The sequence below is a fragment of the Ochlerotatus camptorhynchus genome, unplaced genomic scaffold, assembly GCF_037179485.1.
Source record: "Ochlerotatus camptorhynchus isolate MF236.1 unplaced genomic scaffold, CSIRO-AGI_Acam_v1.1 ptg000670l, whole genome shotgun sequence".
NCBI lineage: Eukaryota > Metazoa > Arthropoda > Insecta > Diptera > Culicidae > Ochlerotatus > Ochlerotatus camptorhynchus.
The window spans coordinates 289231-305269 of record NW_027041148.1 but is presented as its reverse complement, the minus strand read 5'-3'; the positions used below and the strand labels follow the sequence as shown (position 1 = coordinate 305269).

Genomic DNA, 16039 nt, shown 5'->3' with positions numbered 1-16039 from the left:
TATCGAATTACACAAAGAATAACCGCTCTCGAAGTGTCCGTCACATCCAGTTAGAACGTTAGAAGTAGTTCATGACACAAGAAGTTTCCTGTTAACCTTATCCAAAAAAAAAAATGAAATCAATATTAGCGCAACTTTACAAAACCACCTAATCCTCTGGCACTGGCAGTTTTGTACCATAAAGTAAGCAATCAAAACATTCGGCACAAAAACCACACTAGAAAAAAATTCGCAAAACCGGTCGGTTGCGCGTGTTGATAATCAAATTCCCATTTCTGCCCGTGAGGATCGGAGCATTGTCGTCGATCGTCAACTGAGTTCAAGACTGCAAGACGGAAAACCAAGAACAGAGCAAGAAGCTTCAAACACGCGCAACCCTCCACGAACGGCGCGGCGCCACAAACCCGTGATCGACCGAAAAGCGTCTCTTCAGCGTGATTTGTGAAGTGTCAGCTCAATGGTGTTGATCTAGGCAACAATCATTCCCTGTTTGTCGTTCCCCGCTGGGTAGATTTCGTGGAACAACACCGACGACGACGACGACGACGACGAAGATTGTGGTAATCTGCTTCGAACCAGTGTACACCATCCAATCTCTGGCGGCGATGCTCTAATCCTGACCTAACGCAAAAGTGAATGGCTAAGCACGGTGCGTGTGTTTGTATTGACGGTGGAGGCCGAAAATAAAATTTGATGATGTGTGAGACGGAAACGAACGGAGAAATGTAAACATAATTTTGGGCAGCTCACTCACCAATACCAAAACCTGCCGCTTGGATTTTCCCATCAAAGAGAGTGTGGTGGGTCGGTGGGTGGTGTTGGCATGAGCAGAGTGAGTGGGTTCATTGTTGTTTTGATCCTATGCACGTACGCCCTGTGGTCGCACTGGGTAACGCTGTAGGAAGTGCGTATCGATCGATCCCCGACCAATACATTCGACAAAAAGTGCGTGAAGCAGTCGTACGCATGTCTACACGCACCTTCGGGAGGTTCGGAGCTTTTTCGATGATTTTCTTCGGTATTCGTCGTGCGAAGGTATCTTACATGTGTATATAGCACAGCATACAGTCGTTCGTTTAGCATGGAACATCGCTGGCAGTATGGGTGTTGAACTGCCCCTTCGGGTCGGGTGAGCTACTGCTGCTTCTGGTGGAACTAGGAGGAAAGCGGTGGATCGCGAGCGCCGTCAGTCTCCTGCAGAACGTCGTTCGGTGCTAACGCGAGAAGATACAAAAAAAATAGCGATCGGTTAACTGAGTGAGCACAAGTGGTGAGAGGTGTTGAGGGAACATCCCCTTCCTATCCTGGCAGGGAAAATTGAAGAGAAAAAACAAAGGGAAGAAACCAGTAGAACAGTGTTTTCCGGATGGTGCTTGAAATGCACCAAGTGACCCCATGCCGTACCAAACGTGAGATTTTTTTGTAGAAAAAAAAATCGGTGTTTGTTTACTAGTTAGAAAAATATACAAGTTTTCACGAAGATAAAAGTTAGTTTTTAAATCAAGAATAATAAGAAAGCAAGTGCTAGATTAATACGGAGAAGAAAAGTCTGAAGCGCGAAGAAGATCTTTTTGGATAACCTGAGAGGAGCAGCTAGCGAGGAGCAGAATACAATGGATCTTTGGAACAAACAAGACTGGATTAAGGATATACTGTCAAAGTCAGGCACGGAGATCAAGGAAGTTCCTGCTGAAGGTACAGCTAATCTCTGGACTAAATTTGTTGACAACTGATGTGTTGTGCTATGATGTATTGTACCGGGTCAAAAAGTTCATCTCGTTATCAAGCATTAGAAGTCGAAGCAAAAGGACAGGCCAACCTTTTTTGTAAAGGTTGGTAAAACCGTTCGTATGAGGGTAATCGTGAAGCCTGTCACTGAATAATGCTGATTATTTATGAAATTATAATTGGGTGTGATGGAAGGTGTTATCGTTGTCACTAGATTGTGACATTGCGGAGTTCTAATCGAATTGACGTTGATTTCGGTCATGGTGATAGACGTAGTTTTGATCAATTGCGAAATATGCAATTTGACAAAATTTAGAAGAATCTGTGAAAAATCCAAAAACCGGCAATTTCAAACCATGTTAGTTTTTATTATGCCGGTTAGTGCAATATCCTTCTGTAGGGAAAATGCATGATAATGGTAGTGGTTGTGATTTTCAGCGGAAGCTTTTCTATGGACCTTTAATCTGAATGATTTTTACGGCAAGGCCTGCAGTCCAGCGACCTGAAGGCAAGTCTAGTTAACTTTAGAAGTGTGTTTAGTAATCTTGAGAATATGTCCAAAGGATCTCGGACAATGTCAAAACCAAATATCTCAATGGAAAAATCATTAATTGAGGTCTTCTAGAAATGTCTTGCGAGTTATAGATCAGAAATCTTCTAAATTCCATGATCAAACTCCCAACTGTGACTAACTGACACCGTGCATTCTTTCCCTAAAGGTTTTCAGAAACATTTGCATAGCACCGTATCGCAAATGTTTATATGCCGACAAAACTCCCAAATATGAAAGCCATTCTGACTTGTTATGTACCTGTGCTTAATGTGTCCTTGTGGTCTTCCGAGTTGATCCCTAATATTTTGAGTGCCAACTTTTGACGTCTTTGAATGAATTCCTCTACAAACCCCAGAGGGTGGGTCGGGAGTTAACTCAAAATTCACCAGAACGTCCGCAAATCTTTTCTGACATTCTAAGTAGTTAGGATCTTGATTTGTCCTGAATCTATCTTTGAGGTATATAGAAAACCTAATCATTTTTCAGGATGCTTTTTCGCACTCGCAGCGTTTGTGTTATATTAGATTAGATTTGATTAGATTAGAATCTGTATTTGACGTACACATTATCTGTCAATGAAATTATCTTTCTCCTTGCAAGTCCTCCGAAATCCTGACTGTAGACTTTTTAAGAAAATTGCCTAAGCTAAAAAAAAAATATATGTGCTGGAAACTTTCTGAGTTCCGGAAACATTCTGAGTGGCAAATGTCTAGACCGAACATGCCTCAACCCATCCAAAATCAATCCCATGGTAATTTGGAAAGGGTATGAATCTTTTTTGTTTCTGATATTTCCAAACTTTCTAAGTTAGTGATTTTTCCATTCACCGGCTATTTTTAAGATCCACATATTTATGAAGCGTATCAAACTCATCTTGAATTCCAAATTGATTTGAATTGAACACGTCGTCCTTGTTACAAAAATACCCATATTGTAACGCATCCAAAGCAATTTCAGAAGCCGTAAGTCACCACCTTGGATTGAGATATTGATTTTTGGACTCTTCTCATCATTCCCACACACTAAAAAAAAATTACGTACAATTAGGTGCTCTGAGACTGACATGGTTTCCGTCACGTGTAAAATTAGTTATTTCTAATTGTGCATACTATCGATACGTATCCCATGTGACAATTCAAGTTTTATGGGGGTTCTGTAGACCATGATTTAGACTTGTAGAATGCTTTAAAACATTGATAAAACTTGCAACGTTAATTGAGGTGTCTTGTATTGTGATGGGTCGTTACGCTGAATGGCACTTGGCCAAATGCCATTGGGCCGAATGATTCTTTACACACTTAGAAAATTTAATGTAAATTTAGGTGCACTGGACTGACATATACGAGCGTCAATTTTGACATAAAATTTAGTCATAATAGACGCGAAATTCAGCTCAATCAAACGTAATTTTGAACTTTTCAGTTTCGGAGCACTTAATTTTACATGACATGTTTGTTTACGTCTCATCCTTTATGTCAAAGATGGATTCCGTAACGTGTAAGATTAGGTATTTATAAGTGTGTAGGCAAGTGCAAGTGAATCGTGGAGTGCAATCAGGAAACTTCCGTTGTAACTACAAGATCTGCTTAGATTATTCCATTTCTGTATAGGTGTGAAACATGAGTTGGTCAATGCACTGACATCTGAAGACTCAGTTAAACTACATTCAGATCAGCTCATCACTTGCGTCTCTGCAGGAAACACCGAGTAGCATTTTCAGCTTCATACATTGCGTCGATCGTCAATTGTGTGCTCGAGAAAATGCAAGGTGGTGAAACAAATAGTAGGGAAAAAATCGACTGTTTAAATATGTAGATGGAAAATGGGTCTAAAACTCCTACATTTTGTACATTATTGTGAAGTTTGATGTCTATCCGGGTATTTTCTCAATGCATGTAACACGATTGAACACATGTTAATCACTGTAATTTTGAAGATTATAAAATTTTATCCTAAACATGAACTATTTCCTGAGGGCTGAAGAATTTGCCTGCTTTCAACCTAAGCGATTTTCCATTTGTTGTAGAAAGATTGATGATCATTTCCATTTCATCATCTGGCATCTGTATTGTTCCGGTTTAAGAAAATAATGAGCAGCAAAAAGACGGAAAATTTGTGATGGAGCATATTTAATCCATGATGCTTCGATACACAAAAAAAAAACCCGCACGTGTTACAAGGGAAAAAAATCTTATATGAAAAATCTCTAATTAGCCATGAAATCATACTTTCATGTTATCGTATATAAAGTGCAAAATTTGTTTTTCCTTGAAATGAGAACTTGAAGCTTTTTAAATACATAGAATGATGAGAATTCAGAATCTTGGAAATTATTTGATGTTCAAAATTGATTAATGTCTTCAGAATGGGCTACTGGGACAGAAATCTGAAAATAATCTAACAGTCCCAGAGTGTTGAAGATTGTTTCAAAGGTCATTCTGAGTTCAATCTAGCATTTTTAGCATATCGATCTAATGATCTATTTGGAGTAATGGCCTTTTGGCCTACTACATTGTATCGTATACAGAAAATTCACAAACTAGCGCGCGATGAGAGAATAAATCATACTAAACTTTTCACCATAGAAAAGGTCTTTTATTTATTGAAAACATTATCGAAGACGACTACTTACACTTACACACGCAGTTCCTCAAGATATGGCCTAAACTGGAAACTCACATGCTTATTTGCACTGCATAGTTGAACAATTAACCGATAGGAGTCGCATCTGCCAATAGTCTTATGTAGGTGTCCACCTTCATTGAAATGTATGGGTTTGTTAATTTTGAATCAGAGTATGTATGGAGATTTTTTAATTTTACTCGATTATTCATATTGACATATCGATAAATGAGTAGTTCGAGAGAGTTTAATGAATTTCCGATTTTTCCCACAAAGGAAAAAAATATTTAATTACCACGGAAGGGATTGCTATCTATGAGAATACAACTAGAACTAACAAATAAAACAGCAAAAAAGGTTATCTTCCATTTAATTCCACTTAAATAATTTTGGTATCCATGACAGATGACTACCGACAGAAGTGGCTTCCATCGGTTAGTTGTGAAGTTATTCCTCTTCCATTCCGAAGTCCTTATTTGCCTGAATAACTTTGCCGATGAAAGCAACTTCCTAGATTGTTTTGATCTCAAGACTGTCCGGATCAGTGCTGCATGCTGTCAAAACTATCAATTGACATCATGTATTGCACCAGCACTGAATTTCACTTGCTAAACTGATAAATATTTCTTATCGGCAATACAATACATATGACTATCACTAGAAGACAGTTGAAAATCTAACTTTTATCTCAATAAAAAAGACTATTTATTGCGATGATTGCATTGTTCCAACAGCACCGAAAACGACGTGTTTTCTAAAGATTAATAACCGATTAGTTGGAATAAGGGAGACTCCGTTGTGATATCAATCTCATAATCATCAGCATTTTGTTGATATTGCAACACTAATCAGGATTTAAAAGTATAGCACAAGATAGAAGCCGGTCAATAGTTCTGAACTATCTTGTTCACCATCCGGAAGGCCTTGATTACCTGACCAACTTTGCCAAAAACGATAGCTACCAATTATCACGTGCAGTTATCCTAGCAGCACATTTGTCTCAAACCGGTTGCAGTAACTTCTATGTGACTAATTTTAGTCACAATCAAGTGGCTACAACTATCTATGACGGATGTGTGCTACTTGGGAAGTTCACAGGCACACTAGAACCCCTTAGTGAAGCAATTCTGAAGTTATCCGTTACCTGGACCTTGCCGAAAAAAGCAACTTCAAAGTAGTCGGGATCTCTAGATGTCAAGTGATAGTTTATAACGGGTGTTCAATAAAAAATGAGATTTTTTTCAGTCCTATAGCTTGTAAAAAAAAATTTTTTTCAACGGATTCAGTATTTTTTTTATTAAAAACATAATGTTTATTCTTCAAAAAACGTCAATGAATATTGGAGAAGGGGCCCTGGTCAACCGTACGACGCAACTTAGTCGCGATGCTCTCACAAGAGCGCTGGACGGCACTGAAATCATTCTCATTTTTTATTGAACACCTACATTGATTTATTAATGTAGAGACGATTGTCTACGCAGGGTGTCTAAAACCTCTCAAAAATGGTCTTCGTGAACAGCATTATGCTATTAAAATCAGTTACAAGTCTCAGAATCTCGAAATTTGTTTCAAATTCCAGGATTTCGAAAGCTTTGCTAAGGAAATGGATCCAATGTTGGCCTATGGATTGGGTGCTATTTATCAATTTAATTTAGATGACTGCGTCACTGGGACGGTACTAATGGATATCTTTGGTCGCTATTGAAAATTTAGTCGATTGCTGAATTTATGTATGGGCCCAAATTAGTGGCATTTAGGCCGACATTACATCCATTTCCCCTATGCCTGATATTTTGCAGAGTTTTAAAAATCCCGATCGTAGAAAGCCTTTTCAAATTCGCAAAATCTTGAAACTTTTTCAAAATCTATTATGTATGTTGAAACAGGTTTTCAGAGCCAGGCATCTAGATGACTTCTCAAAGGGGCAGCCCTACCCATTATTCACGTAGACTTATGAAGGGGGAGCGGTGATGGTGAATTTCTTCGGCCTGTTCATATTAAAAAGAAAATAAAAGTGCTGAACGACTGACTGTCTACACTTGGCGAGAGAAAGCTCTAAAATATCTAAAATTCGTTTTTTGTGTTTGGAAAGTTACAACTTATCCAAAGTTCTTGCAACAAAATATTTCTCTAAGTACAGAGAGCTTTTCGAGTACCTACCCTGCCCATAAATGAGAAAATGTCTAATATGCCATTTTCGTCATAATCAAGAAAATTGTGTTACATGATAGGTGGCAATCTTGTCAAAGTTTGCACTGCATACAATTGAAAAAAAAAAGTTTGCATGGATAAATGACTTGAAAAGTTAAATGGCCAATGTGCAATATGAATGAGAAGTTGTCTAATGTGCATGATGAGTCTAAAACCGAGTGTAAAAACTTATGTGCTTTGAATTGAGATTTTTTTAAAGACCGATTGTAATGGTCTTGCAACCTAAAGGTTGTATTTGTGATATTTGTAATCATGAGGTTCAGAGCTCTAATCCTGTTTGTTGTAAACTGATTTGTTTTAGCATAGCTTTTTTATATTTGAGCATTAGTTCAATAATGAGTAACCGTGATTGTCTGTTGCAGCTTACAGGGATCACAGTGTGTTCTTTCTTTTAGCCATGAGAAGGTCCGTTTCATGATTCGAGATGCTCTTCTTATCGCTACTATTGTTGCCCTTCGACTTCTATTCACTTTGGCGGGAGCAAGTAATGCAACGTCATTAAGTACAGAAGTTTTTGAAACAATACATGAAAATGTATGCACGTTAGCCAAAACATCTCACCGTTTGTCAGATCTCTCTAGCTTTGTAAATGAAGATATGGCTACTGCGTAGAAAATAATGCACAAACGTTTTTATTAATCGGCATGATCGCGGCATAGATGAAGATTAGGATTCCCACTTTAAAAGTTAAAATTATTTCGTAAAAGTTACCGTACCGACAAGACATCGATAGGCAAAGTCGCCTATACGCATCTAAGGAACGATAAAGAATCTCCTTCCAGCAACTTTATCAGCCAATTGGTCAAAAAGAAAAGCCCCCAAACAGAAAGATGCCTCAATGAGTGGGGAGAAGAGCCCACCCTTTATCAACGAAATGTTTTTTTTTTTATAATTACTTTATTTGTACAGGCTCAATCGAATAAACTTCACAGAGCCGAGTTATCCTTTGCGTTATACATTATTACTGTCTTAAATTTAAAGTTAAAGGAACTGGACCGAGTACTCGCGGTTGTCTCGAGGTTAGTGGAGATTTACAATTTTTTGGATGGGAAAAGGGAAGAAGGAGGTTTTAAATGTGGTTTACGATACAACTATTTAATTAATCCTAAAGCATGACATTATTTCTATTCATCTTGAAAACAAACATTGAAAAAAAAAACTCCACACGTACAAAATACAAACTAAACACAAGGTTAATCAAACTTACAATCTAAGGTTAATATCCTTAAAGTAAACATATATGAGTTTCATAAACTCCAGATCGCGTCTAGCCAAAATATCCCGAACTGGAACATTAGGTTGTCTACCTCAAGCCCGAAGGGAATCATAAAAATGTGATCTGACTCCACGATACTTCGCACAAGACCAAAGGATGTGATCAGAGTCCTGGTAACCTTGTCCACATTCACAGAGATTGCTGTCTCCCAACCCCACACGGAACAAGTGAGCGTTTAGACAATAGTGATTGGACATGAGACGAGACATCACGCGTATGAAGTCTCGACCCAAGTCCAACCCTTTGAACCATGCAAACTTCGACACCTTAGGGATAATTGAATGTAGCCATCGTCCCAAGCTCCCTTCACTCCATTGATGTTGCCAGCTAACGAGCGACTGCTGACGATAAATAGAGAAAAATTCACTATAGGCGATTTGTCGATCATAAATATCGCCTTCCATAGCGCCCACCTTCGCAAGTGAATCCGCCTTCTCATTGCCCAAAATTGAGCAATGCGAAGGGACCCACGCGAAGGTAATGATGAAAGTGCGCACGGATAAAGCACTAAGCAGTTCTCGTATTTTCAAGAGAAAATACGAGAAGTGATTTACCGGCCTAATGGAACGGATAGCCTCGACAGAACTAAGACTATCCGTAAAAATAAAGTAAAGAGTGATACGGTCAAAATTTGGTCAATATCAACTTGACGTATTTCTTTCAATTTTGCATTTAAAAAACCTGAACACCCCTCATTTTGAAGGTGTGTGTGTGTAGAATGTTGCTCCTATTTTGATTTTGGAATTCACTCTTCAGTTGTCAAAATGCCGTCCAAGCAAGAAGAGCAGCGTATCAAAATTTTGCTCGCGCATCGCGAAAATCCGAGCTACTCGCACGCAAAGTTGGCAAAATCGCTAAAAGTTGCCAAATCAACCGTTACAAATGTAATTAAAGTGTTTGGGGAACGTTTGTCGACAGCCAGGAAGCTTGGATCGGGGGGAAATCGAAAACCGGAAGCCGCTGAGACGACAAAGAGAGTTGCCGGTAGTTTCAAGCGAAACCCTAACCTCTCTCTCCGAGATGCCGCAAATAAGCTGGGTGTATCGTCTACAACCGTGCATCGAGCCAAAAAACGAGCCGGACTATCGACTTACAAGAAGGTAGTGACTCCAAATCGCGATGATAAACAAAATACGACGGCCAAAGCGCGATCCCGGAGGCTGTACACGACGATGCTGACGAAGTTTGACTGCGTGGTAATGGACAACGAAACCTACGTCAAAGCCGACTACAAGCAGCTTCCGGGACAGGAGTTTTATACGGCAAAAGGAAGGGGAAAGGTAGCAGATGTTTTCAAGCACATGAAACTGTCAAAGTTCGCAAAGAAATATCTGGTTTGGCAAGCCATCTGTACCTGTGGCTTGAAAAGCAGCATTTTCATAGCTTCCGGGACTGTCAACCAAGAAATTTACGTGAAAGAGTGTTTGAATAAACGTCTGCTGCCTTTCCTGAAGAAACACGGTTGTTCCGTACTGTTTTGGCCGGATTTGGCATCTTGCCATTACGGTAAAAAGGCCATGGAGTGGTACGCCGCCAACAACGTGCAGGTGGTTCCCAAGGACAAGAACCCTCTCAACACGCCAGAGCTCCGCCGAAATACTGGGCTATTGTCAAGCGGAACCTAAAGAAGACCAAAAAAACTGCTAAGGGCGAGCAGCAGTTCAAGGCAAACTGGCTTTCTGCGGCGAAGAAGGTGGACAAGGTGGCTGTACAAAATCTGATGGCAGGGGTCAAGCGTAAGGCCCGGCAATTCGGATTTGGAAAAGCGGAAGCCTAACTGAATATTTTTCCTGAATTTTATACTAATTGAACTTGAAAAAGAAATTTAATTTGATTTTTTAAATAAACGATTTCACCGATTTACACGCGTTTTCCCTTGACCAAATTTTGACCGTATCACCCTTTAGTGGTGTGGAAGAAGTGAAGCAATAGTTTCCAAAGTGTAGTGAATTGCTGCCAGTTCAGCCACATACACAGAACCAGGAGCTTCAAATCAACGAAATGTTATCAACAGGGAGTTGGCATTCCCACTCTCCCCGTCCAAATCGCTTCAATCGGGTGCCGTGCTGGACCGTCCCTTCCCTTTTATATATGTATTTCAATGTATATACGAGTTGATTGTTATAATTATTGTCAATAAAACTTACATTTCGATGAAGATTGTGCTACTTATTTTACCTTTTTTGTCATACTCATCATCACAGAATCCAACCTTGAATCGTACACCAGGTCCATCAACAATACACTCGTTCCATAAAGGGGCCCCTGGTCATCTTCTTCTTCTTCAGGTTCGCTCACCTCCCGGAATGAAGGCTCGGTGCGGTTAGTAATATCAAACAGTGTTACATGCAAACGAAAAAGAGATACAACCAGGATTAGTTTTTTAAAGTAATAGTCATGTGAATACCCTACTAACCATATCGCAGTTACATTGTCTCACGCTGAACCTACATTAAAAGTTATTTTGTGATTATATGGTTACTTTGGTACTCACATGAAATGTTGTGCAAGTACCACAAGTTCAACAACGCCCAACTATGGACAGCTCAATGTTAATACCATTAACTCTTTGAATCAGCGTACACCAACATGATAATCTTCTAAGAAATACCTAAGAATGTATAGAGATAAAGCTCAAAATACAGTTTTAACTAATGGTACTTTATAAACATCAAACTGTCCAATATTGGACCCTGCCAACACACGGCGCCTGCACGGTAATATGAGCCGTCAGAATGGTTCATCGGTTGCGAAGTGAGGTGTCATCGAAAGTACTTGCATTTTACTCAGGCACTTTTGAGCAAACTGCAATCACTCTCTCATACTCGAAATGTGCCACGACCAAATTGGCACAACGACGCCCTATACACTATCTGACCAAAGCGCAGGTTTTGGACGGAATTGAAACTTGTTGGACGAAATTGAAATGAAGAATCAGCGTTACAATTTTATCAATAAAGCAACAATTTGTGACTTTTTATCAAATCTAACGCAATTTGTTGTTTGGCAAGAACCTCGTACAAGCCTATGGGCGTGTAGATGAACCAACTACAACCACAGCAAATAAAAAAAAATATGTATAAAAAACGGAATTTCAGGCAATGAAATATTTAGAAGTTAGCATTGGTGCATGATTTGTGATCGGTGATAACGAATCTGGTGCTAAAATTTAAATAACAGTTGTAGTTTGCGGAGAACTGCATATTGTGGCATAAATTAAAAATTCACCTAAATGTAGCCAATTATCATCTGAGTCAGAATTGGATTCGCTGGGCAAGTGTAGCTAACGTCATGTGAGTTTCATCAAGCTTGTACTCCGTTATCATCCCGGTGGTTGTTCGGCTTCTTAATGACAGTTCGAAAATCAACTTCGAACATTCGACATAGTCGATCAAACGATCTTCGAACAGAAATTTGTCATAGTTGGCAGAATTTATCGTCGGTGTTTCATCGTAGAGTTCATTTTTCCATCGCACCTCGCAATCTCAAGAGCACACATCATAAGATCTACGAGGTGTATACATCTGAAAATTTCAGACATTCCTTGCTTTTCCGCAGAAAACAACAAGTAGTTGTTTCTGCTACGTACATTCACAGAAACCTTATTATTTTTACAAGTTGCACAATTGCGAAATGTAACACGGAAAAAGACACTACAGGGAATCACCTTAAATAAACAATCTCGATTTAGTTTTGTGAAATTCAAGCAATTTTTCCGCCACTTGGATTTTTTCTTGTGGCAACCTTGGCTGCCAACAACAGACACCAAACGTCCAACTATTGAAAAAAAAAGTTCTAAGACTACTTTCCTGCTAAGTTCGCATCCTGGACCACTTCCACTAAATCTTGAAGTTTTACAGCCAGTATAATATCTGCTGTATTTAGCAGCCAGAATCGAAGAACCAACAGCATAAAACCAAAAAAAGAATACTCAGTTATAGATCGATCGAGCTGACAACAACCTACTACCTACAATTAACAATTTTTTGGGCAATGAGCTCGAGAAACACGTGCCTTGCATAACAATTTCCCAAAGCAGCACGTCCTGTAATCTGCAGATAACTGTGCTCCAACCGTTTATTTTCCTCTCGATAATAGTTGTGCACAGCTCCTACAACAGGTGCTGCCGAATCTGACGGTGTGATGACGCACTTTGTAGCCTCGCTCTCAGACCAGTTGTTCGGCTGATGCTCATTAGAATATCCGGAGCACGGACGGCAAACAAATACCTGGTTAAGCTGCTGCTGGGTCGAAGGTGCACTTCGTTTTCTGTGAGGGATTACAGTTAGATGTTCGCTTCTTCTTCTAAGCTATTTTCGCTTCCTTTCCGGCTCTCAATTTAATGTTCTTGAAGCACTTCCACAATTAATTTGGAGCTTTTTAAGTCAAGCAATGCATGAAAGTGTATACTGTGTTGTGACCAGGGAAGAACATTCCCTACCCGAAAGATTTCCTCCACCAAACCACCGCCTCTGGCTTGGTAATACCACCCCTTTACTGACTAGGCTATCTGAGGCTCCTCAGCAGATATGCAAAAAAAAAGGTAAGTGCTTAGCAGGCCGATCAGGTCGGCCAAAGCCTTCGGTTTTATGCAAAGTCATCACCGGATCAGATTTAATGCACTGAACTGAGTAGGCTAGTGATTCCGTGGAATTTTGGAAATGGTTCTGACAGTGAATTGCATAAAAACCAGTAAAAACTGGTTAAATGATCCACTTAAAAGCCAAAACTGGCTCAAAACATGTCAACCCATGTGATAGACGGCATTAATAAGGCTAATCTGACAGGTGCTAGATATGCAAATACATTTTTTTAAATGTCTTCAGCTGCTACTGGAATGAAATCGTAATGCTTATGTGAGTACTGGTTAAAGTTGCAAGCTACTGTGAGCTAATTTTATCCCTTGATCTAGCGGTTATAATTTGATGAATGTTTTCCAGATTACGCTGATTTCAATCAACAATAATTACTTGTTCCACAACTATTTGAAGGATGTGGATTATTGCGGTGGCGATCTACGTGACTTAACATGCAAGTTATCAAATTACACTGGTTTCAAAATGTCAACGTGTCCACTGCTGTTAGAAACTTGATACTTTCAATATAAATTGCAACACCAACTTCATAGCCGATAACCATTCCAGCTTAGGATTTGATCATAATTAATTGGCATTTAGTCTAGTCTACACATACACAGCCAGTACTTGAAAGAATCCTGGAAAATGATACATCTATCATTTTTCTTGTCATTATTAATGCTTGCTGCACATCAAGGATGTGAAACAAACAATAAAGCGGCCAGGCCTACTGTGTAGCGTTAAGTTAATTTTTGTGGAAGTGAATGTTTACCATGTCTACTTAATAAGTATAGACAGTGGTTAACATTTAATCCACAGGTAATCAAAGAGCGGGGACATACCGTACCAACCGCTCCGTATGCAGGATTTGAAAATAGGCTATATAAATCGTTGGGAGTGACAGAGCTAAGAAAGTTAATGTACACTCCTTGGTTGTCCGATCTCCTGGGATGGAACACAGGTATTTACCCCTTGTGTTCGAGCGTACAGTCCTCCCTCCGTACAAGCGTGGACGGCACCGCCAACCCACTGCCATCCCTCAATCGATCCAGCCGACCTCAGTCGAAGGACAACAGAGAGCGGTGTGCGGACGTAACCTATACGGAGGGAATGCTGTATTCGCCTAGGTTATAGCGCCCTTGCTCGCTACCATTTTCTTCTAGCGGTTGGGACCTGAGCACTAACTCTTGTCCTAGCCCTATATGGCATATGGTTATAGCGCCATTACTCGCTTTCTGAAAAGAGAAGAAGGGAAGGGAAGGAGAGGAAAAGGACTTGGGAAAAGGAAATGCGGAATTCCTTTCCTCATTAGTATTTGTATCGTCAACTTTTATGAAAACTATATAAATCATTTTTCCTTGGTCAGAGGTATTATTAGGACATTTGAATAAGATTGTCTTATCATTTCCCTAATAAAAATAACCATAAAAGAGAGCTTAACGAAGTGTTCGGGGTATCATCCAAACCCTATGTGGGATGGTTTACCTATCCGAGATACAGTTCGTTTATGGTATTTGTTTATTAGGGTTGTTATTCAAAATTTAATGTTATAATGATCAACATAGCTTTGGATTATCCAATATAAATCGGTAACACTGTCCTGCAACCGATGTAGGAAGCACCAAAGAATATATATAGACAAATCTCAAAAACACAGTTTTAACTGATAGTACTTTATAAACATCAAACTGTCCAATATTGGATCCTGCCAATTATAAGCACCAGAATAAATTGCAACGGACTCACCAAATTGATCCATGAACGATGTCCTGTTACAGTGATCTCCATACTCAAGGGTTGGTTGACTGGGCTCGAAAATAGGTTTTCCTATTCTTAGTATCGGACAAGCGAACCAAAAATCCTGTATGGCCAATCAGTTGATTAGTCAGATGATGAAAGCACAATTGTGGCTGAATGGATTCAGGCTGCTAAACGGAGAATCTGACCCACTTGTAAGGAACACAAAGAGCCACAAAGAACAACCAATGGTGCTAGGTTCCGAGATGATCAGTGGTTTAAGAACTCTGGGGTGGCAAATAGTTGAAGGAACACTAATTACAACTTCACAAAAGTCTAGAAAAAACGGAGCAAAAATTGACGGCTGAAAATTTTCTAAGTCTCTCTTCGAGCACAGCTCACTACGATCTATCTGATCATAATTAATTGGCATTTGTGTCTTAAGGTAACCGAAAACAACGATCTCTAAACTTCCTATCCTTGATCAATCCGTAGAACATGAATCGTTTAATCCAGGTCCACAACCTCTCCTTCATTGCACACTCCCGAAGGTGGAAATTTGATTCCATCACTCTGGTCTGACGTCGATAGACAAATCCAATTTTGCCCAAACTCGCCTGGTCATATCGTTATCGGATGCCATTAATAGTAGCACACGCGCGAGCGTGTTTAAATTCATCTTATCACTGATGCCGACCCGCACATGCCGAGGTACCTACACCTCGTGTTGCTAATTATAAACCTTTCACGCGAATGAATGCTTTCGGTTCACATACCTTGCACTCGTGTCCGAAGGGGACAAATTTCCACCGGAAGCATGCGATAACGAGGCGCGCATGTGCGACCCTCCCGATACAAGTGATTTCAACGACCTACCAAAACAGGAACCTGCTTTCGGTGTCAATTTTCAGAAAATGCCATCAAAACGGCAGCATTTCCACGAAGGCGATAGGAGTCTCTAGGATATACCTACACTCGTGTCTGCTCGATGAGCATGTCGTCAATCTGGCAAATTTTCCACAGGTATCGCGGCGTGTATTCCGTGGTTGACCCTCGCTCGCCAACGATTGACGTCAATGGGAGCCGTGAACGAAATTGCTTTGATTTTGTGTGCCATTGTGAGCCGTAGCGATGACACTAGGTTTTAAATAGGAAATGATCGCCTTGGATTTGTGATCGAGTCGAATTTTGTTTGTTTTTGCACGAAAACCAGTTGAAAGACGCCGGTGAACAGTCGATACTTTTGCGGGTCATTAGTTTACATTAGTATTAGCACAATTGATGTGCCTAGTGATTTGAAGCAACAAGTTGACATCCCAGACAATTCAAGTTTAA

The 16039-nt window shown here is 39.9% G+C and overlaps 1 protein-coding gene across 2 annotated transcripts in view; it reads left to right on the top strand.

Annotated features, from left to right (window-relative positions):
* Kr-h1 (Kruppel homolog 1) overlaps window positions 1–16039 on the top strand; it is a 73917-nt gene that overhangs the window by 46427 nt on the left and 11451 nt on the right. The window contains exon 1 of one of the 2 annotated variants that reach the window (XM_065237986.1): window positions 1490–1695. The exons of the other annotated variant lie outside the window; for it this stretch is intronic. Coding sequence (XP_065094058.1) covers window positions 1614–1695 — 82 coding nt within the window. The 5' untranslated portion in view covers window positions 1490–1613. Of the gene's footprint in view, window positions 1–1489; window positions 1696–16039 lie in introns of those variants that run through there. 2 annotated transcript variants of the gene reach the window in all.